This window comes from Nannospalax galili, unplaced genomic scaffold, assembly GCF_000622305.1.
Source record: "Nannospalax galili isolate Female #2095 unplaced genomic scaffold, S.galili_v1.0 scaffold308, whole genome shotgun sequence".
NCBI lineage: Eukaryota > Metazoa > Chordata > Mammalia > Rodentia > Spalacidae > Nannospalax > Nannospalax galili.
Genome location: NW_008359214.1, coordinates 47,380 through 71,858, shown reverse-complemented (window position 1 = coordinate 71,858; position 24,479 = coordinate 47,380). Strand labels below are relative to the sequence as shown.

Below are 24,479 nucleotides of genomic sequence, written 5' to 3'. Positions count from 1 at the left end.
CTGTGACTTCACTGAAAGTTTTAATAATTTCTAGGAGTTTTATGGTGGAATTTTTGGTGTCTCTTAGATATAATATTATATCATCTGCAAAAAGGGATAATTTGATCTCTTCTTTTCCAATTATTACTCCTTTTATTTCCTGCTCTTGTCTTATTGCTCTTGCAATAGTTTCAAGTACTGTGTTAAAGAGAAGTGGGGATACTGGACAGCCTTGTGTAGTTCCTGATTTCAAAGGGAATTCTTCCAGTTTTTCTCCATTTAGAATGATGTTCACTGTGGGTTTGTTATATATGGCTTTAATTATGTTGAGGTATGTTCCCTCCAGTCCAGTTCCCTCTAGGACCTTGAACATAAATTTTGTCAAAGGTCTTCTCTGCATCTATTGAGGTGACCAACTGGTTCTTGTCTTTGAGCCCATTTATATGATTTATGACATTTATAGACTTATGTATACTGAACCCTCCCTGTATCTCTGGGATAAGGCCTACCTGATTATGGTGGATGATATTTTGGATGTGTGTTTGTATGCGGTTTGCAAGTATCTTGTTGAGAAATTTTGCATTTATTTTCATTAAGGATATGGGTCTATAATTTTCTTTTTCAGTTGTATCTTTACCTGGCTTTGGTATTAGAGTGATGCTGGCTCAAAGACAGGAATTTGGAAGTTCTCCCTCCATTTCTATCTTTATGAATAAATTAAGTAGTGTGCGTTTCAATTTCTTTTTGTGATATGGGTCTGTTTAAGCTGTTAATCTCTTCTTGGTTTAGTTTTGGTGGTTCCCATGCCTTCAGATATGCATCTATTTCTTTTAGATTTTCAAATTTAGTAGCATATAGGTTTTTAAATATTCCCTTATAATGTTCTGTATCTTTCCGGTGTCTTTTGATGTTTCCCCTTTCATCTCTGATTTTGTTGATTTGGAGGGGCTCTTAACCTAATTTAAGATTGTAGCATAGGCTAGAATTTGTAGGCTAATGTACTTTCTAAGGAAATGATTAGAGCTTGGGACATAGGTGGTTCCCTATTTCCTAAGACAAGGGAGAACACTCTAAGGATCAATCTTCCAGGTTCTTTTGACTTTTTTAAAGAGGCATTTAGAGCTATGCCTAGTAAAATGGAAAAAGCAAAGTCCGGAACTCACTCTGTAGACCAGACAGGACTTAATCTCACAGAGATCTGCCTGCCTCTGCCTCCCAAGGCCTAGGATTAAAGTTGTGTGCTACCATGTGTAAAGAGGGGTTTAGTTACTTTGTGATTACACTGTATTCTTTTTGGAGAGTAGGTTTCCTGCTTCAGTGGAGAAATAGCCTTTCCTCCTTGGCAGGTGCAGTCAGAACCCTTCCAAGGGAGTTCACAGGTGACACAGAATCAAGACTTGCCATAAATTTGCTCTTTTTCCCATTTTACTGATGTACATTTCTCTGAAGTAAATGGAAATATAAGGTTGGTCTAGAGTGGAGGGTTCTGCCCAGTGCTGTCTGCTTTATACTTGTGTTGACTTTATATTTTGACAACTGAAACAATTAGTGTCATATTATTTTTTTGACTGTTGAAACAGCATGTCTTACTTTGCTGTCACAAAAATGATAGGGTGCAGAACTGTTCATTCATGGGAATAATTTGGAAGACTATAATGTTTGGTTAGTGGTTGTCTTAGAAGGAAGGTGAAAGAGCTCTGTAGATGGGGTAAACCAGATGTAGGGATGGACTGTGTTGCTCCAAATGGGCCGTGCATTTCTCTTGGCCACTTCTTTCTCATCTTCTACCTCCTGTACCAGTTTTAGTGGTTTTTTTTTTTTTTTTATTTTAAGTTCGGCAAAGAAAGTAAAGATGCCTTAGGGTGCCAAAAGATAGCAATTAAACCAAAAGGTACTCCCTAAATAAGAATTAATTATGGTACTGAAGTCAATGTAATAAAAATTATAATGTAATTTTAGTTCCCATTTTTATTTTGTGGCAATAAAATTCTAATTTAATCTAGTGGACTCTATTAGTTGTCCTTGTGAAATTGTAAGTGTATTCTCAGATTATTTGACTGTTAGGGAGAGTCTGGGGGGGTTGTATTATTTAACACAAAAGTTAGTTCATTTGCTTCTGTGTTAGCTTTTAGCTTTAAAGTTGCTTTATTACATTCTAAATGCTACTATAATGTTCATCTTGTTTCTTAAGGTTGCATGCAGTTAGTTCCCTGTATTCCTAATTTCATGTGTGCATATATTCTTGTGCATCTTCCAATTTTGCCAATTTGAAAGAAATTATAGGCTAAAAGTATTTTTCAAGAACATACATAGGTCATGGATCAATAATATAATTAGTAACTTTTTTAGGAGTAAAAAGAAGATTAGCCTGTGGTCCTTGGTACTTATCTTTGTAATTCATTCCTAAACATTTAATTCGGAGTTATAGAAAGCTGTATTTTCTGGTTGTCTAGAATTGGCAAAAACTTCTTAGTATATTGTATTTACATATTACTGATCTTGAAGGTAGGGACACTATACTAAGCTTAGTACATTTTTCTGCCATGGATCTACCTACTTAAGGGTTTGGTTAAATAAGGCTGTTTATGACCAATTATTCTGTAAATTCTGAATTATAACTAGGAATTACTAAACCTGTGAGTGACAGAACAAGCTCGCTCGCTCGCTCTCTCTCTCTCTCTCTCTCTCTCAACAGGTTCTCCCCAGTAGCCCTAGCTCTCCTGGAACTCACTATGTACACCAGGCTAGATTTGATTTCACAGAGATCCACCTGTCTGTGCTGCGATTAAAAGCATGTGCCAAGAATAATCATGATGGTTTTACTGAGATAAAATCGAAAACATACTTATACACATCAGCTTATCAGATGTGCAGAATAATCTCTCTTATTCTGTATGGGTTCTTGGAAGCTTCAGAAATAGGCATATTCTTTCTTATTTCTTGTCACAAATAACTTTTATTAACCATCTTTTAAAAGTATGTGATATTAACACTCACTGATTTGATGTTGCCTGTATCAGCATGCAGTGAATTTTATGAGCTTTTAAAAATGTGAATAATGAAGCCATTCCAGAATAATTTTTGAATTCATCCTCAGTGTTTTAGGGCAGCTATTTTAGGAATCCTATTTGGAGAGCTTTCCGTACTGTATGTAGCAAGAGATGGAGTGGGGTTCAGTATATATGCTTTTACTTTAGAACAAACCCTATGTGATGAAGTGCATATCTTCCTGTGTTTCTTTTACCAAAAGTTGGTAGAATGGCAAACATCTTGTTTATCCCAGACCTGATAATACTGACCTTTTATAGAAAAGTCCTATTCAAAGTTAATACTCAACTATGTCAAAGTTGGTATGTTAATAATCTTTTAAAAGTTAGTGCATGATTCTTATTTTTTAACTTTAACTAGAGTAAACAAAAATAGAATTTTTATGAATTACTATAACTTATAAGTGTTAAATTTCTAGGGTTATTACTGGCTAGATATAATTTTGTATGCTGAATTTAATTTTGTAATAATATATTTTTGCCAAAACTCAGACAAAAAGAAAAGCAAATATTTTATTTGTGTGTGATAGAGTTGACAACTACTACTTTCATATCTTTTTTTGGCATTTTTGAGACAGGGTCTCCGTGTAGCCCCAGCTGGCCTGGAACTCACTTTGGAGATCAGGTAGCTAGCTGGCCTTGAACTCACAAGAGATCAACCTGCCTCTGCCTCCCAAGTGCTGGGATTAAAGGCATGTACCAGCACATCTAACCTATTTTCATATCTTTTATTTTATTTATCTTTACCATAGCTTTGTGAAGTGTGATTATTATTGTTGACATTTGTTTTAATGTGTGGAATTGAGGCTCATTTCTTTGACTTATATTTGGTCTTCCTTCATGGTGGTCGGTTTATACTGTATTGCTAGTTTTGGTATTAGTGCATTTTGAAGAACTTGATTAAGTCATTAGACTCAATTCCACTTTGGCGAGGGGCTTCAGTGTACTTTTAACTCTTTGTTTACCTTTTTATCAGCCTGAACACACCACCTGGTACTAAAGTGAAGCTCTCAGGCATTGTTGATATAAAAAATGGATTCCTGCTCTTGAATGACTCTAACACCACAGTTCTTGGCGGTGAAGTGGAACACCTGATCGACAAATGGGAGTTACAGAGAGTAAGTGTAAAATAAGAATGCTTACGCTAGTAGAACACTGCAGTCTTACTGCATTCTCTTAAGGGACTCTTCTCACAATGAGTAATAAAATTAGTATTTTCTGTAGGAATTATTAAGATAGAACATGATGATCTGTAGAGAAATGATCTACCTTTGTTTAAGCGTATTCTTCCTCAAAAGCAGATATAACATTTCAGTACTTGTTACATTTCATTCAAAATATCCTCCTTTCTCATGATATCTTGATAGGTTTGAAATTGTTGGTAAAGGATATTTAAAATTTTATTATTTTTATTTTTTTTATATGTATGAGTGTATTGCCTGCATGTGTTTGTTTAAGTGCACCCATGTTATGCAGTGCCTGTGGAGGCCAGAAGAGGGTGTCAGATCCTGGAATTGGAGTTACAGATGGTTGTTAGCTGCCATGTGGGTGCTAGGATTCGAACCCAGGTCCTCTGCAAGAGCAGTCATTGCTCTTAACTGCTGAGCCATTTCTCCAGCCCGAATATTTTAAATTTATAATTAGAATTTTCCTACATTCCAGTGAGAATGATTTCACTTAAGAGCATTAAGTCTGGTAAATCTTACAGGAAGATTATTACTCCCAGCACAGAAACACATAGATATGCGTGCACTTGTGCACACACACATACACATGCACACACGCACACACACACACAGAGAGAGAGAGAGAGAGAGAGAGAGAGAGAGAGAGAGAGAGAGAGAGAGAGAGACACACACACAACACGGTTTAATTGTAGTTTAATATTCTTGAAATGTTTGGTTATAGTCAGTGCATTGTGCTTCCTGAGAAACAGTGTTAGTATTTCTTGTTAGGGGATGTTAAAATTTTATATTTAAAATAGCTTTAAAACATTTTATTATAAGTACAGTTCTTTTTGGTTTATTATCATTTTGATTGGTAACCATAGCAATGTAGGAAGCTTGGAGAGTACAATTACTTCAGCAGCTTTCAGTTGGTACATACAGAAATCAAATAAATATGCATAAAAATAATAAATCATAGACTAAATTTTGGAAGTATAGGAGCCATAAGAGTCCTATAAAATAAGAAAAGGGAATAAACTATATACAGGTGTTGTAGTTGTAGCAAATTTGTTATAGGAAGATGGAAAAGAGAAAAAATCCACCCAGACTTGAAATCCTGTACTCGTACTGTTTTATATTGTACTAGGAGCTCCGTGACAGGTACATTCAGAGTGATGTAGTTCTGGAGCATTTCAGTGCTGTAAATAAATTTTTTTAAGTAGTAAAGTATCTATAACTTAACATTGAACGTTTAAACCTCATTTCGTGTGTGTATGTGTGTGTGGTATATATGTGTGTATATGTATATTTCACTTGTATATATTAAGGCAGTGTCTCTCACTTGAATTCAGAGCTGATTTGGCTAGTCTGGTGTGCCAGCTTGCTCTGGGGGTCCCCCGTCTATGCCTGCCAGGTGCTTGGATTACAGATTGGTTATCATGCCTACCCAGTATTTCTTTGGGTGCTGGGGAATCTGAACTCCAGTCCCCATGGTTGTGTGGCAAGCATTTTACCAACTGAGCCATCTTTCAAGCCCCATTTCTAATCCTTTTTAAGCGTGAGGTTCAATGATATTAAAGACATTCATATATTGTGTATAAATATCAACATTATCTATTTCTCAGTCTTTTTCATTTTCTCAAACTGACCCTCTATACCCGTTACTACAAAAGCTCCGTGTTCTACCTTCTTTCTAGTTTGTGGAAACTACCGTTCTACTTTTTTTTTTTTCTGTGATCTTGACTCAGACATAAGATGTTATAGTATTTGTCTTTGTGTCTAGCTTATTTCACGTAAGATGGTATCTTCAAAGTTCATCCATGTTTTAGCATGTGTCAGAATTTCCTCTTTTAAGGTTCATTATTCCATTGTATACATAAACCACATTTTGTTTATTCATCGACCAGTGGACATTAATACTGTTCTACCTTTTGCTTATTATGAATAATGCCACTATGAATGTGGTCTCTGTTTAGTTCTTTTGTATATATACTGAGAAATAGAATTGCTGGATCATATGGTAATTTTGTTTTATTCTTTTAAGGAACAGCCATCCTGTTCTAGTAGCTGTCATTTTACATGTCCCATTGTTTCACAGTGTTTTGATTTCTGTGCTGGTTATCCTTCTCAGAGCAGCTGCCCTCCATGTGTGAAATAGAACCTTGAATGGTTTCCATGCGCTTTCTCTAGTGCTTAGTGATACTGAGCTTCTTCTTATGGTGTTGATGTTCTGCACTGAACTCTTCATGGTTGCATCATACATCCAAGCAGAAGTCAAGGCTCACTTGATGTTTTTTTTCTTTCTCTTAGGAAAAACAGTTTTGAGCTACATGTCCTATGTCCTAAAATAATTGGTTTTTATGCATTGACCAGATTGCTCCCTGTGAATAGAGGGCGATTAGAGGGCGATTAAATCTGACTCTTGTAGCCTCATCAGGGCAGGAAATAGAAAGCCTTTAAGATGTTTTTAATTATACCATGTTAATGAGGATGCTAACTTATGTGAGCTTTTAAAGGAAGCTTTAGTATAAATTGGATTGATTTATAGCTGTTTGCATAATCCTCTCCTTGTAACTAAATTAAAACCAAGGAAAGGGACCCTAAGTAATCATATTTATATGCTACGCTTGTTTTGTTCTTAAATGAAAAAGATTGATGTCTTACATGTAGGTTGTGAAGAAATGTGGCATTCCTGAAATCTTTTTATCCTTTGCTCATTAGGCTGAATGTTCTGGTTGACGTTAGCCTTATTACTCATGATGGAAATTTACATGAGATGTAGAGGATTGTTTTGTAATACAGGGACCCTGGAATATGTTAAAAACTGCACATGTTGATTTTTTAAAAATAACTTTGTCACTCTTTTACATTATATTTTAATCATAGCATTCTCTATAATTGTAATTATTAAAAATGCACAAGTTTAAAGTTGAGAAGATGTATTATCTAATAATGCTTGCTTATGTTATCGTATTAACATATATTAATACCTTAAACTTAATAGGAGAAATAGATAATTAACTCTCCTTTTGAGGGTTCTCTATGGCCTTTTGGAAGGACTTCACAATTAAAAAAAATTGCTTTTGCTAGGAGAATATTTTCTTTCCATTTTCACAATACATTGTTATTTCCCTAATTCTCATTATGCAACTTGAGAAAGAAAACCGAAGCTAGTAGAGTTTGGAAGCCTATCTATTAAAGAATAAGCAAAGGCTGGTGAGATGGCTCAGCAGGTAAAGGCCTGGTGACTTGAGTTTGATTCCTGTGACCCACATGGTAGAAGGGTAGAACAGACTTCTGCAGGTTGTCCCCTACCTCCACATGTGCACTGTGGTGCACACACACACACACACACACACACACACACACACACTAAACTGTATTAAAAATGTCGAAAAACTCAGTTGCTTTAATATTTCTTCAATGTATAAATTGATGAAAGACAATTTAATTGACTTTCCATATTATAAACTATGATATTCTGAAAAAAAATCACCTTTATCAGTAATAATTTTTTGCTAGTATGTTTTATGTCTTAAGGCTTCATTTTGGAGAAAAATTTCAGTTATATCTATTGGCTATGTGCTTTAAAGTAAAATTCTTCTTGCTATAGTTTGTTGTATTTTAATTCATGTTGAGGAGATCTGTTTTCTCCTCAGGAGAACAACTTGATATTTTAAAAAATTAAATGCAAATGTGTGTTGTGGTCAGGAGAGATGAGATAAAAACTTTGGCCATGTTACTGAAATAAAGTAAAATATTTTATATATTGTAACTTGAAATACTTTAGAGAGTGCCTTTGTTTCTTTTAAGATTCTACTGAAAGCAGTAGATTTCTGGCCCATTATATCTTTATGTATGATTTATGTTTTATGACTGAATTTTTTTTCACAGAGTTTATCAAAACATAATAGAAGCAATATTGGAACTGAAGGTGGACCACCTCCTTTTGTACCTTTTGGACAGGTAATGAATTTCCCATTTGTAGATTGATTTCAGTCCAGAAAGAGTGTTCCTCATTGTGTTTAAGCTCTGTATAGTTTGTACTGAGCCATTTACTCAGAGGCTATGGAGTGACATGGAAATATGAAGTTCAAGGAATTTAATAATTTTGCTGTTCACTCAAAGATTGATGCACTTAGGAGCTATATCTGAGAACAAGCTATAACTAACTAAAATAAGTTAAAGGGAAGGTTACAAAATTTCTTTTTCAATGGGAAGTTCACAAGTAAGGAGATAAAAATATGCTAAAATTTCATCCAAAATTGTATTCTTCTGCCTTGAGCTAAACAGTCGTCTTAGGAACTTAATTTTGTTTCCAGTTGGTGTTTTCCTTTTTAACTACAGCAGCCCTGATCAGTGTTTACTCCTTCTTTTCTTCCTCATTTTTAACTCTTCCTACTGCAAAGTGCTGCTTTGAGGAAGCGCCTCAGCAGGCCACATCTTCTGTCTTCCTCACTATTTTCAGCATGAAGTTGCATCCCAACAGTCTCCTCCGTCTTACCTTGCTTTATTTTGGACAAATCCAAGAGTACTCAATCCCTGTGGTACCTCGTGTTTTCCCTCATGCCACCACAGAAATTTAATTGCATTTGCTCCTTACTTTTATTGAAGAGTCCTGATTGAGAGTAAAGGTAAACTGGGCATATAAAGTGGGAAACTGAAACCAACATTTCTGTGACAAGTTTTATTTTGTATTTTTAAAATTTTAGTATTAGAAAAGATATCTAGTTCATCAGAAGATAAATTGGGATAGGATCAGTTGATTGGAGTACTCTAAATTACAGTCATTCCTGCATCATAGAAAATTTTTAAACATTTTAAAAACAGGCTGTTTGTTTTGGAATAATAGTTAAGTTAAAAGGAGGTATGAAGTCATTTGTTGTGGTCCATATTGATGATATTCTGACACTAATAAAAGACCCCAGAATGAAAGCAAGGTAAAAGTATTTATAGTAATTCATACTTGAAAATAATAAATCTGTAAAATTGATTTTATCTGCAGATAGTTGTGATATTTCTTTTATAAGTTACATAGCTATAAAAATCATGTGTTTTCTAGAAGCAATGATTTAATTATTGTTCAGAACTTGAAATATGTCTTATAGCTTTTGTGGGGTTAGAAAGTAGAGCAAAACAGTAATATTTATTTTTATTCATCCTGAAAAATTCTTGTGTGGCATATTGCAGTGTTACATGGGTTAAAAATAGATAAAGCTGTCTGATAGTGTTGGTATCAACACTATCGATCTTGTGGAAAACATTCTGTATCTGTGTAATACATCTGAGAAAATTGCTTTCTTCCTACCACTGAGCTAAAGAGAAATGTTAATTTTGAGGATGTTTACTGGAATAAGATTTGGAATTGTTTTTAGGCAGTGATGCTTTTACTAAATTATATTTAAAAAGTCAGAACTTAAAACAACAAATAAAACTTTGCATGTTTTTAGATTTTGACTTACTAGTTCAAACTGTTATATGTTAGCAGGTGTGCTGCCTGACTCATAGGGGGTATTGTGGTGTAATGTGGAAATGAAACTTTTAATTATAAATCATATTTACCTGTTTTCAGTTAATGTAGATAGTTAAAAATCTACATTTACTTTAAGTTATTATTCTAACATGAAACATCTTTTAGTCTAATATGTATTATAAATGTGTGACCTTGTTTAAATAACTGCATTTTTTATAGCCCTAATTTCACTTACTATTTATTTTTAAATTAGCTTTCTACTCTAAAAAAATGTGTTGGTTGGAGTGGTATTTTTACTTGTAACCTATTATAAGAAATATAAATATTTATTTTGAAGAAATATTGCTTTCTATTAAAAACTTTAATCTCTTTTGGGATGACTGAATTATTTGAATTTGTTTTACCAGAAATGTGCATCTAATGTCCATGTGGATAGCAAAGAACTTGATCGAAGAAAAACATTACAAGTTACAATGCCTGTGAAGCCTGCAAATGACGATGAATTTGAAAAGCAAAGGACTGCTGCAATTGCAGAAGTTGCAAAGAGCAAAGAAGTAAGTTAATTTCCACAAATGCCTCACATCACATCCTCTTTAAATTACTCATGATCCTTATTGCCTTTACCTAACTAATTCCAAAATGTCTTTATGTTACTATTCTTACATATTCTAGAAGTGGAAAAATGCCATACTCCTTTGTGGGTTTTTATGCATGCACATTTTATTCATGTGTTCTTTTTCCAAATTGTCTGGCAATTTCAGTAAATTTTTCTGTTAGCAAGTTATCCTTTTTCTGTTACTTTTTTGCTTCTTAGTGAAATCACAGCTAAGCACATTCAAAGAAACATCTGGGGGTTTCCTGTTACTAGGTGAACTAGTTACCACTCTTCAAGTTTTTTTTTTTTTTTTTTTTTTCTAACTGTGAGTAGTAACTTTGGAGGAATGAGTTCAAGGTCAGAATTAATTAGTTGGTCAGAAATAATATTTTTTGTCAGTTTTTTCTTAAGTTTATTAGTTTATAGCAAAAAATGTTTATCTTTGGGTTATATGTGTATTTATAAATATATACATGCACATATACATACCCTCTGTCTTATGCCATGGTTGGCCAGCTTCTTTGATTTGAATTTTTTCTTACTTGGGCTAGGTCTTTTCTCTGTTTGCTGATTGATTCTCAACCTGAAAGGGGATAGCAGGGAACAGTTGTTACCTGAGGGAGGTGGAAAAAGTAGGAGTAATTGGCAGGTGGGCGAAGATGGAAGGACATGCAAGGGACCATGGTGTGGAGAAGGGAGGGGAAGTTAAGAGAGGATGATGGTGGGAGTGAGGAGGTATTAGGGGGAGAGTGGGGATAATGGGGGCACTGTGACGAGGGAAGGAGGGAGGAGGGGAGCCGGATGGGAGGAAAAAGAGGAGATGAGTGAATCTAGGGACTAGGAAACCTAGAGGGAAAAGTGATGCCCTAGAAACTCTATGAGAAATGCACATAGAATGTCTGAACATTAATGGATATGTATACATGGGAGCTGCTTGGCAGGGAACACAGTGCCAGATAGAAGAGACCTCCCTTAGAATGACAAGCTTGCTGTGCAGCATTCCTCAAAGAAGCTTCTTTTAGCAACAGATGGAGGCTACTGCAGAGTTGTACATCTGGTCAGGCACAGAGAACATATCCCTGGGAGATGCCCAGTACTAGGTGACACACATCTACAGTGGAATCTCTACAACTAGGGCTTATGGAACAAAGTGGAATAAGGGGTGGAGAGAGGGCTAATGCACCCCTCAACTCTCACAAGTGAGGCTTCCATGTAGAGTACAATGCACACAGTAGGCCACAATTGGCCAAGTTTTGGAGAATAAGAAGCTGTAGAGTATAGGATGGGACTCCTATATGGAACCTCACCCACCCACGGCTCAGGAACCGTTGTGGAAGAGGAGGTGGAAAGATTGTAAGAGCCAGGGTTGGTTCATGAGCACAGGGAGGTGGAGGCTTCCAGGCCACTGGAGGCTTGCTCATGTGAGCATGTGGTAGCCGTGGCATCAAGCTCGGGACCCGTGTCACCTCAATCAAGCAAGGGTCCAAAGGGGAGGTTAAAAATAGATGGTGGGCAAACACTAGATTGAGAACTATTTGAGACTGATTCCTGCTGGGTGAGGGAGAGTATGACATATATGATGACTGGATGGGCTGACTAGGCTCCAATGGACACATTTACACTGAAGGGCATTGGGGTGCAAATACCTGAATGATTAGGACTTGGCATGTATGGCAGAGTGCATAAGGTTTGGTGGAGGGATAGGGGTAGGCATGGATCGGGGAGGGAGTCCGGATTTGAGTGGAAAATGTATGAAATTTAAAAAGCTCAATAAAAAAGTATGCTGGAGAAAGCACAGTGATTTGTTAAAACAATTTAATCCACAATAATCACTTTATATTTATTGATTTGTCACAATGATTTACGGAAGTATAAATAAAAATAAAAGCTATGTTTTAGTTTTGGGTTTTTTTTTTTTTTTTTTTGTCTTTTTGAGACAGGGTCTCCCTGTAGCCCCAGCTGTCCTGGAACTCACTATGTAGACCAGGCTTACATACAGAAAAGAATTTTTGTTTCTGAATTAGGTATTTAGACATTTTTTAATCTTTGAAATTGAAATAGTTTCCTCTACTGAAAATATGATGAAGCTTAGTGAAGCATCACTTTCCTATTTAATTTCAAAGCTTCAGCAGAAGGCTTTTTGGAATTTGGCTGTCCTCATGTCCTCTAGTCTAGGATAAGGCCACACATAGAAACTCTGAACTTAGGCAACTTGGAAGCATGCCCTGATGTCTTCTGTGAATTGAATTCAGAGCTTCTGTACCTTAATTCACTTCATGTGTGAAATTTGGGGACAGTAGTGGAACTGTTCTGGTTGCTGTTGAGATTACAATAGATAATTTCTAAACCATCTAGAACCACTACTTCTGCCTGTAGATTGTGACTCTCCTGTGCTCAGAGCACTCAATAATTGTGATTATTGCTATTTTTCAGTATCTTCATTATAAGGCACTTAAAAAATATATATGTCTTGTAGTTTATATGAAATATATTTAATTTTTTTCTGAAAAATACTTGGGAGATACATATATTGTATCTGTACATACATTGTTTTTCTGGTTTACATGTATCTTAAACTCCCCTCCTGAGGATTTTGTTTACTATATTTACAAAGCTTATATATTGGAGTATAGTTAACATAATTTACTTCATTTTTATATTAATAATTGATCACATATTTTCTTCACAAATATTTGATAAAGAATCATAGATTTTTAGAACTGAAACAGATTTGGAAACTTCTCAGTTTCTATATGAGGCAGTTGAAGGTGTTAAGCTAACTAAATTGACTTGTCCAACATTACCCAATAGCAATTTTAGGAAATAAATCCATCTGTGACACAATAGAAGATCAATATTATAAATACTTCAAACATATAAAATAAGTTGGAGGTAACAATTTTATTTATAGACCTTACTAAGCATCAAGATAGTGAGATTTGAGCCATGATTTGGAGGTGAGAAAATTAATCTATGGTTATCTGAGAAAGAATGATACAGGGAAAAGCTATTGGAAAGGTGATAAACAGGAAGAGATGTTCAAGAACAAGATGGTCCAGAGAAGCAGAGAAGCAGAGGTGGAATAATGGAGTTCAGTTTATGCAGGGCCTATAAACAGTTGTCAAGATACTGGCTTATTGCTTAGAAATTGTAAACTGTAAGCTTTTGGAGAGTTTTGAGCACAGTAATATTTCAGCTAACCTGTATTTTAGAAGGCTAATTCTGGCTGCTACATCCAGACTGCTTATTGAGAAGGAAGATTGGAATTACAGACAAGCTAGGAGATTATTGAACTAATGCAGGAAAAGATGTGTTGGTATTTTTCACAAAGGTAGTAGGTCCATAGGTGGTACAAAGCTGCCTGTTCTGAATTTTTGAAAGTAGGGAAGATTTCTGATATATTAAATATGGGGCATGAGAGAAAAGATGTCAAGAATGACTGAAGATTTTACTCTGAGAATTGTCAGGGTACCTTGAATTGCAGAAAGCTAGAATTGGGGAGACAGGAGGGGAGACAATCTGGTGCTCTATTGTGAACATATGAATATTGAGGTGCATATTAAATATGGATGTAAGAATGTTTAATAGTGAGACAGAAAAGTATAACTGAAAAGAATTTTGGCATAGTGTTCTAGTTTGTCTCTCCATTACTGTAACAAAACACTCTGACCAATACCAACTTGGGGAGGAAAGGGTTTATTTGGCTTACATCTCCCAGGTCACAGTTCATCAGGGAACCCAACATAGGAACTCAGGGCAGGACCCTGGAGGCAGGAGCTGGAACACAGGCCATGGAGGAATGCTGCTTACTGGCTTGTTCCCCTGGCCCCTGCTCAGCCTGCTTTCTTATGCAACATAGGCCCACTTGCCCAGGGGTGGTACCACCCACAGTGGGCTGGGCCCTCCCACATCATTCATCAAGAAGATACCCCTCAGACATGGCCACAGGCCAGTTCAATGGAGGCAGTTCCGCAGTTGAGGCTCCCTCAACCCAGGTGTGTCAAGTTGACACTAAAGCTATCCAGCACAATTGACCCCTTATCAACTTGAGACACATACACATCACTATTAAACCAGAACCTTTCCAATTCTTGTCCCCAAGATATGTTTATATCACAACATAAGATAGTACAGCCTTAAAAGCCCCACAGCCCTTAAAATATCAAACACTTAAAAGTCCATAGTCTCTTTTAAAAGTCTCTTTTTAACTGTGGGTTTCTTCTGTAAAATCCAAAACGAGTACTGTCTTATTTAAAACAGAAGAATCGGGCACAACTAAGCAAAACCAAAGTCCAGCAAAGTAGCTCAAGGCTGGACATCTGGAATTCACTCACGGTCTTCTAGCCTCCAAAGGGTTTTGGCAGCTTTACTTCTCTGACTCTGCCATCCACAGCACACTCAGCTCATCTCGCAGACCCAGGCCAGCTCCATTCCACACCTACTGCTGGCCTTGGTGGTTGTCCCACAGTCCTGGCATCTCCAAAAAGCTGGGGTCTCCACTGAAACAGAGGCTATACCTTCACCAATGGCCTCTTCTTGCCTTTTGGAGTGCAAAGCCTCAGATTCTCTCCATGACCCCTTCAGTCCTGGGGTCTTCACTACAACTGAAGCTGCACTTTAACCTATGGCCTTTCCTGGCCTCTTGGAGTGCCAAGCCTCAGCTGCTCTCTGACCCCTTCACATTTTCAACACCACAACCATGCAGGAGACTTACACATTACCAAGTCCTACTTCCAGCTTGAGATGGAGGCTCTGGTCCCCTCTGGACCATAGCTTCTGTGTGCTGACCCTGAGGAAATACCTCCCAGAACACTTCACCTCAGTGATGCTGGTCTCCTGTAACTTAAAGCTGATTTTTCAGCCCCCAGCTAACCAGCATCAATTGTCCCAGTAAAGCAAAGGTTTTACTTCAGGTTCTAGTCTCTTCTTAATCATGCTGATTCTTCAGCCCCAGCCAATCAGAACCTACAAATTCTCAATTCAAAGTATCACATGAACAGCCCTGATAGTCTCCACTTTAAGCTTCACAAGCCAGGCCTCCATTGTCTACAACTCTTTCAGCAGAACTGTTCCAAGTTCCACAGCAACATACTCTGAGCACTTAGTGGCTTTTCCAGCCCAAAGTTTTGAATGCTTCCACAATCCTCTTAAAAACACCAAGGTCAGATCTGTCATGGCAATACCCCATTCTCGGTACCAATTTCTGTTCTAGTTTGCCTCTCCATTGCTGTGTCAAAACACTCTGACCACTACCAACTTGGGGAGGAAAGGGTTTATTTGTCTTACGTCTCCCAGGTCACAGTTCGTCAGGGAGCCCAACATAGAAACTCAGGGCAGGAACCTGGAGCACAGGCCATGAAGGAACACTGCTTACTGGCTTGCTTCCCTGGTTCCTGCTCAGCCTGTTTTCTTATGCAACACAGGCCCACCTGCCCAGGGGTGGCACCACTCACAGTAGCAGCCTCCCACATCACAGCAATAATGAAGATGCCCCACAGACATGGCCAATGGAGACAATTCCCCAATTGAGGCTCCCTCAATCCAGATGTGTAAAGTTGATGCTAAAGCTATCGAGCACACATAAGTACCATATATATTTTAGAGTTCTATGCTCTTGGATGGTATCAGGCTAAATGAGGTCACCAAAAAAATGAATATTGATTGAGAAGGGAAAAGGTGGCACACTGTAGTATAATCCGTCTTAGAGTAGATGGGTAGAAGTTAATCCTTCCAAGCAGTGATCAATAATATATAGAGAAATAAGAGTACATAGGAAGTTTATTATGGATAAGGGAATGAGGAACTTACCAAGGGTAGTTGAAAAGGCTTATAGGATAAAGATTGATGCTCTAGTGTCAGGGAGGGTATTCATCCCCTCTACATTGGTTTTGATGTGGTAAAAATCAAGGCAGGGGCAGATGTGCATGGCCACTTGGAAATAGAGTCTTATAGGCTCCTGAGACCTTGCTCATATGAACTTAACAGCGATGGTAACAGCCTGCACAAGACCCATGTAAACTCAAACAGACAAAAGCCCACCATAGAGCTGCGGAAATCTTCAGCAGGCCCCAATCTTAGCTGAATAACTGTTGGGCAGCTGATTATTGCTGGGTGAGGAAGAACTGATCTTCTTTAAGGGAGGGACTCTAGATAGGTTGACTAGACCCCAGTGGATGAACTTGCACTGAGGGACATCTTGGGATACTAACTTGATTCGATATTCCTTAACATAAATGACAGAATGCATGAAATCCAGTGGTGGGGCTCTGGAACGGTGTGGATGTGGGAGAGAGTATAAAGATGATTAAGATGCTCTGTATGAAATATACAAAAAATCAACTTAGAAGATAGAAAAAAAACCACAGCTTCAGAAGGGGGGGGAATATATTTTTATTTTATGTGCATGAATATTTTGCCTACATGTATTTAAGTGCACCATGTATGTGCCTGATGCCCTCAGAGACCAGAAGAGGGCATTAGAGCCCCTGGAACTGAAGTTATATATGGTGGTTAACCACTTTGTGGGTGCTGGGAACTGTACCCAGGTCTTCTGCAAGAGCAGGCGGTGCTCTTAACTGCTGAGCTACCTTTCTAGCTCCACTGTGCATGTTCTTTAATGTTAATTTCAGTTTTTTTAAGTAAGAAAGTAAGCAGAGTCAGAGGTGACAATTGTGAAGAAGATACTAGAGGACTAAAAGAGTGAGAAGTGAGTGGGCTAGGGAAATACAGTAAGATTGGAAGGCAGTCAGGATGGCCTTAGGGATGCCTAATTCACACACCATGAACAATACAGTATGGATCAGGACAGCTACCATTTACCTGATGGGTATTAAGTTGTGATGATTCTCAGTGTTTATGTGTTATGAATAACAACTTAAAAATGTTTTTAATTTATTTTTTGTGTATGTTTTGCCTGCATATATGTAAGTGCACCCATGTTGTACAAAGCCTGCAGAAGCCAGAAGAGAGCATTAGATCCCCTGGAACTGGAGTTATGGATGGTTGTTAGATGACATGTGGGTGCTGGGAATCAAACCCAGAATCCTCTGGAAGAGCAACCAGTGCTCTTAACCCTGAACCATCTCTCCAGCCTGGTAGTAACTGTTTTAAATCCTTAAGAAGCAAGTGTAGGGCTGGAGAGATGGCTCAGTGGTTAAGAACACTGGTTGTTCTTGCAGAAGACCTGGGTTTGAATCCCAGCATCCACATGGCAACTAACAATTGTCCGTAACTCCAGTCCCAGGGGATCCGACAGCCTCTTCTGACTTCCATGGGCATTGCATGACACGGGCGTACTTACCTACATGCAGGAAATACACGCATACACATAAAATAAAAATAATAAATAGAAATTAAAGAAAGAGAAGCAACTGTAAAATGCTGTTTATCTTGTTTCTTAATTCACAAACGGAAAGAAAATAATAAGGAAATATATCTAGAAAATGGACCTATTTCATTGGCACCAATAGAGAAAGCACATTATGTGATATAAATTCCAGAAATACATTTAATTTGGAACAGATCAGGCTGCAAACTTCTCAGGTAATGGTTTTTCATCTGTTTTTGAGTATTTCCTGTGCACCAGTTGCTGAGGTGTAATCCCTTCCTATTTATGATGTTATTTAATCCTCAGAAGGTATGGTTTTTTTCCATCCTCTTAGGGGTAAAAATCTCAAGAAGCAGTAGAAAGTAAAAATTAAGTGATTTGCATGAGGGCGGGAGCAGAGATTAGTACTAACAAGACTTGTCTAGCTCATCCAAAACATGTGTATTGTACTGTCTGTGCTGTAGTCCCCCATCTAAGGAGCTCACATCACATCATGTAAGACACTTTTTTCTTCTTGTTAAACAAATAATGAATATGAGGCCTTTTTTTTTTTCTGGATGAAATTCTGTAAACCCACTCCAGTAATACATCTTTGATCTTTGAAGAAACAGCTTTAACTTTGATTTGCATTAACTTTAAATAATATGGTGTATCAAGTCTCTTCTAGAAATACTTAATATGTTTTCCAGTAATGTACATATAGCATGATTTTCCCATTTTTCAGATTCTACTTTATATTTTAATCTGGTTCAAAATAATTTCCAAACGTTAAATAAATTCAAGGGTTCTCCGGAACTATTGGTCATTATCTTTAAAATCAAGTTTTAACTTATTTTTATTAAAGTTATCAGTGTAAAAATATTGTATAACAAAGGCTTTTCCTCTGATACTGTTTAAGAAACAGCTTTGAGGTACTTTTCAGCCATGAACTTTCTTGTATCTTTCCAAGTCAATGATTTTATTGTCTATTTTTTTTTCATGATTATTTTGAAAAGACAAAAAAGATTAAAGCTGGACTTGGTGGTCTACTCCTTTAATCCCAGCACTGAGGAGGCAGAGGCAGGGGTAGCTCTGTGAGATCAAGGCCTCACTGATCTCCCTGGTGAGTTCCAGACCCCTGTCTCAAAAAGACACCCCCCCCAAAAAAAAAACCAACAATGAGATTAGAGGCTGGAGAGAGCCAGTCAGTGGTTAAGAGCAATGACAGCTCTTGGCGAGGACCTGAGATCTGTTCCTAGCACCCACTTGGTGACTGTAAATTTTCATAACTCTAGTTCCAAGGGATCTGATTCTCTCTTCTGGACTCCTTGGGCACTGCACAACACATAGTATACCTACATACATTTAGGCAAAACACTGATATTCATAAAATAAAAATGATTAAATAAAATTAATGCAATTAAATCAAATTTCAAATTTAGTTACATGTATAACTATTCAAATAAGTTAGGAAAATAATGAATATAGACTCAGGCTTTTCTATATTGTTGAAATGATATATGATGAATATAAATAATGACCTAGTAAAATAATTTTGCTCCAATGTTCATATTATGTTTACTTTCTAAGATAATAGAGTGAACCAGACCATGGACATATTTCATTTGATTCTTGGAGCAGTCTAGCACTTTGTTTAGGATAACCTTGACTTGTATCTGGATTTAGAACCCAGGTCCAAGACCATTACAGTATTTTACTAGAGTAGCTTAAACAGCTAATCTTTATAATGTTTATATTATTATACACAAAGGTTTATTTTGTTGACTTGGCTAAAATCCTGTATTTTTCTTTTATTGCTCAGTGTGGACTTATAAAAAAGGAGAGAGTATGAATAGTATATGTCTGTGTTCTATGTTGTTTTAAGAAAATTAGGTATCTCATTTTTTTCTTATAAAAATAAACTTTTAAATGATTAATTTTTTTCAGATTTTTAAGTAATATTATAGTTTTTAATGACTATTTAAAAATGCAGTTTACTTATATCTGTTTTATTTTTCTCTTATCTAAAGACAAAGACATTTGGAGGAGGTGGAGGTGGTGCCAGAAGTAGTCTCAACATGGGCGTTGTTGGTAACCGAACTAGGGATGTTTTACAAAAAGAAAAGTCTTCCAAATCAGAGGGGAAACATGAAGGTGTCTATAGAGAACTGGTAAGGAAAAATAATTAACCATAAAGTAAATTAATTGGTTTTTAAATATCCTATTGTACTTTGAATATTTTTTCTTTGCATTTTTTTGAAGAGTCCTTTATAAATTACAGTTCCTTGAATGGAAGAAGTATCATAATTATTCTACTTTCTACCATGAGGATTTTTATGAGGCCTTGTTCTCTTTGCTGCATTGATTTTAAAGCACTTATTCTATTACAGCATGATTTTCTCTTTTTTTGTTTGTATTTTCCATGGAACTTGCTAAGTTGAGAGTACTAAAGGTACAGTGCCACTTATCATACAGATTCTCCTGTGCTATTAGTGTGGAAAAGCAGCTTGTCAGAATGTTGTATTAGTAAAACACTTTTTCCATAGATAAGAAACAAATTTTAAACTAAAAGACAGTAAATAGTTAAAATTGGTACCTAGCTTTATTTACATTCTGTTAGCATAGCTTTCTCTTCATTCCTTACAGGTTGATGAGAAGGCACTGAAGCACATAACAGAAATGGGCTTCAGTAAGGAAGCATCAAGGCAAGCTCTTATGGATAATGGCAACAACTTAGAAGCAGCATTGAATGTACTTCTTAACAGCAATAAGCAGAAACCTGTTATGGGACCACCTCCTAGAGGTAAAATTTATGTACCAGATAGATATGTTCTGGACAGAGGCTGAGTCTTACTACTATGAGGGCTGAGCTTTAGGTAACATTTTAGCATCTAGACGTGTGGGATTTGAAACTATAGGTTGCAGGCTACTTACTGCAAGTTTCTTTGTCTTATCTTCATATAAACCATGTCTAATAGTGCCTTATTTAATAAAAATTGTTACAAGTAATAGAGAAAATATGATATACAAGAACTGGTTCTGTTATTTATTTCTATTGGTATACCACATTTATAAAGACCTAATTTTATAAGCTTTCTAAAATCAACCAAATAGTAGTCTTTATTTGGTTTTATTGTTTAAGCATTATGTAGTCAAGAGCAGTGTGTATTTATTGCAAGTCCAAGTCCCATATTCATTGTAAAAAAATATGTGGTTAAACAAGAAAAACACTGATTTAGTTCCTTAAAAGATAATTTAGATGAGTAAATTCAAATATCTGGATAGATCATATAAAGGAATAAAGGTACCACTTATCATTAAAAAACATTTCTTAATTATAAGAGAAATAGAATAACTTTACAATGTGAGAGAAATGCATGTGGTTTTAGAAGTTTGCTGATAGTATTTTGGCGAGTTTTCTCCTTTGGTTTCTCATACTCTATATGTACTTTTAAACCTTAAGGTAGAGGAAAAGGCAGGGGTCGTGGAAGATCTGAAGATGAAGAGGACCTGGGAAATGCAAGGCCATCAGCACCAAGCACATTATTTGATTTCTTGGAATCTAAAATGGGGACTTTGACTGTGGAAGGTAGAGTAATTTAGATTTTTTTTTTTCTTACATACAAATTTCTTTTTTAAAGAAAAAACTCTTGGAATTGTACAAAATAACATTCCAAATGGTTGTTTAGAAGATTACGCTTTTTGTGGTGAATTTCATGTTTGACAAAAATACAGGAGAAAGTTTTAATCATTTCATTCTAAAAATGTAAATGTCAGCTTACTTAATACCACCAACCAATCCATACCCCACCTTCAGTAGACAACAGATAGTTGTGTTGGAAAAGTTATTGTTGCTTAACTTTATATAACTTATGTTGTTTGTGAAACTGATCTCTTTCTTCCTTCTCCACATAATACATATTGTTAGTGAGATAATATTCTTTCACAATGTAATGTACTTCTTAACATGATATACTTTAATGAGTAAGAAATAATGAAACAAGAAAGAAGTATGTTAAATATGTATTTTTTATTATTTTTATGTGTATGAGTATACTGCCTGCATGTATCTAAGTGTACCATGTTGTACAACTCCAATGGAGGACAGAAGAGGGCATTGGATTCCCCCACAACTTGAGTTAGGGATAGTTGTTAGCTGCCATGTGGGTGCTGGGAATTGAACCTGGGTCCTCTGCAAGAACAATTAGTATTTTTAACTTCTGAGCCATTACTCCAGCCCCAAATAAATAAATAATTAAATAAATAAATAAATGTGTATATATATATTTTTTTAATAATACAGAATATGGTAAATATTTTCTAAAATAGTAAATTTTAAAAAGATTAAAGATTATGGGGCTGGAGAGATGGCTCACTGGTTAGGAGCACTGACTGTTCTTGCAGAGGACCTGGGTTTGATTTCCAGCACCCACATGGTGGCTATGAACTGTCCTTAACTCCAGTTCCAGGGGAATCTGAAGCCCTCTTCTGACCTCTGCGGTATTGCATGGCACAGGTGCACTCACATACACTCATACACATAAAATTAAAATAATAAAGAAAATATTAAGAAAAAAGATTAAAGATTAGATTCAATTTTTTATTCGGTTTTATTTTTTAAATCAAATAAGTTTGGAAGCAAAATGCTTTTTGTACAAAATTTAAATACATAAATTTCATGAAAACCAGAGCTTATCACTAGATTGTATAGAAAAGACATTTCACTGTTTAGAAAAAAGTGTTTGGGGGCTGGAGAGATGGCTTAACAGTTAAGAACACTGTTCTTACAGAAGACCCAGGTTTGAATCCGAACACCCACATGGCAGCTAACAACTGTCCGTAACTCCAGTGTCCGGGGATCTGATAACCTCTTCTGTCCTCTGCAGGCATTGCACAACATGGGTGCACTTACCTATGTGCAGGCAGTACACGCATACACATAAAATAAAAATAATAAATTTTTTAAAAGTGTTTGATTTGTAGGTGTAACATAGAAGAGCAGCATTTTCTGATATGACATAAATATATTTATATTTACATATATTTAAGTGTATATATATATTTAGTTTTGTATTATTGTGTAACAAATTACACAGTCTGCAGTTTAAAAGTATGCAAACTGTTCATCTCAGGTTCTTTGTGTTAAGATTTCAGTTGGAGTTGTGTTCTAACTTGGCGTTCAAGGTCTTTTTACAGTTTCATTGGTCCTTGTAAATGCAGGACTGACATTCTTTTTTCTTGGTTACCATTTCTTGAGGGCTGATTTCAGCTCCTCTGAACCTCCTTCAAATGGTCATCACATGGACAGTACTTAGGCAGTGTAACATGGTTTTACTTCTACAAAACCGGCAGGGGGAATCTCTGCTGTGCCTTCATATTTGACTTCTTGATTTAATATTCTTTTGGTATTCTTATATAGGGTCCCAGTCAGTCCCCCCTTCTTTTTCTTTTATATTCTGACTCCTACATTTCTACTTGATTCTTATAATGTTTCCTAAATTATAATAGTGTTGATTTCATATTTCTTTTTAACTAGATTGAATATATAACTTATGATCTAGCATAGATATTTTGAAAGTCTAGAAAACTAAGTATTATTGTAGTTTAGAAATATGCCAGATCATATATGATTATATCAAGATAACTTTTTCCAATCCCTTATATTTTGTTTATTGTTTTAGTTTTTATTAAGTTAATGATAAAATTCTCTGATGATTTATCTTTTTAATAAGCATTTCCAAGCCCCTAAGTTGGTTTGTTTTGTCTCACAAATGACAGTAGGCTTTTTCTCATAATATTTGTAACCTAAAATAATATTTAGTCCTTTATTTGAAAACTTTATTGCCAAAACAAGACCAACTAGTTGTTTTGAATAGTTAGAGAATGCTTTAATCAGGCAGACATGAAAACACTGCTGATTTGCTGTTTTGTTGTTTTTCAATGTTGCCTGAGTAGGAGCTGATTTCCTTAGCAGCAGCTTTCTGTTCCAGACTCATTTATGCTGTTGACACCATACAGAAGAGATTCATGATTACACACATATTATAAACAGCTACACAATAAATGTAATATTTTTAGACAGAAGATCCTTGTGCTGTTTTCTATATTCTTTTGGTCCTGTCTTCATGGGTGCATTGATAGTAACGATTGATGGGAAAGCTTGGTGTGTGGTCACCTCCAGTGTTTTTTGCTTTTTGTGGCTGTTTTGTTGTTCTTGTTTGACATTCCATCTGTTAGTCTTTCTCTTGATACTAAGAGACAGTACTCTTATGTGGACTGGGGTTTATAGCAAAGAGCAGTTGTGACTGCTGAATTGGTTTTCAGATCATTTTACAATTTTATGTGCCCTCATAATTGGAGTTAAAGTATAGAATATATTACTCAGAATTTTCTCAGAAATCTTACAATCTAAAACTAACTCTTCAATGATTATAGAAAATGCTAGGTATTTTTCTAAGGAAGATCTAGAAAGCTTTTCAGGATAGTCTTCACAGTGTTTAATGAATAAATATCGTATGAAGAGAGCTAATGAAGAGAGTTATGATTGCCTAATTTGATATATATTCATATTATTGGCATTATTATTTGTGTCTGTTAATATAAAGACACTTGTAATTCATTGATATGTATATTTAGAATTTTTTAAAAATTTGTGAGCAGGGAATATATAGTTCAGTGGTAGACCACTTGCTTATCATGCATAAGGCCCTGGGTTCAGCTTCCAGTAACACACACACACACACACACACACACACACACACACACACAATTCTAATATATTGTTGAGTAACTGAACTTTTCTTCCACCTACATTTTGTATTAATTCAAGCTGTCTGAGGATTTTGTTTAGTTTTAGGATCCCTGGAAGTTAAGATTTAGTTTAGCAAGTTTGTATCTGAATTGGAATTCTTAT

At 36.0% G+C, this 24,479-nt stretch overlaps 1 protein-coding gene across 5 annotated transcripts in view; it reads left to right on the top strand.

Annotated features, from left to right (window-relative positions):
* Tdrd3 (tudor domain containing 3) overlaps positions 1–24,479 on the top strand; it is a gene marked incomplete at its 3' end in the record, with an annotated part of 174,131 nt that overhangs the window by 102,930 nt on the left and 46,722 nt on the right. For all 5 annotated transcript variants that reach the window (XM_008822914.3, XM_029558564.1, XM_017795562.2 and 2 more), the window contains 6 exon segments: positions 4,003–4,144; positions 8,087–8,158; positions 10,073–10,219; positions 19,597–19,737; positions 20,213–20,369; positions 21,030–21,155. In XM_008822914.3, the coding sequence (XP_008821136.1) occupies positions 4,003–4,144; positions 8,087–8,158; positions 10,073–10,219; positions 19,597–19,737; positions 20,213–20,369; positions 21,030–21,155 (785 nt within the window).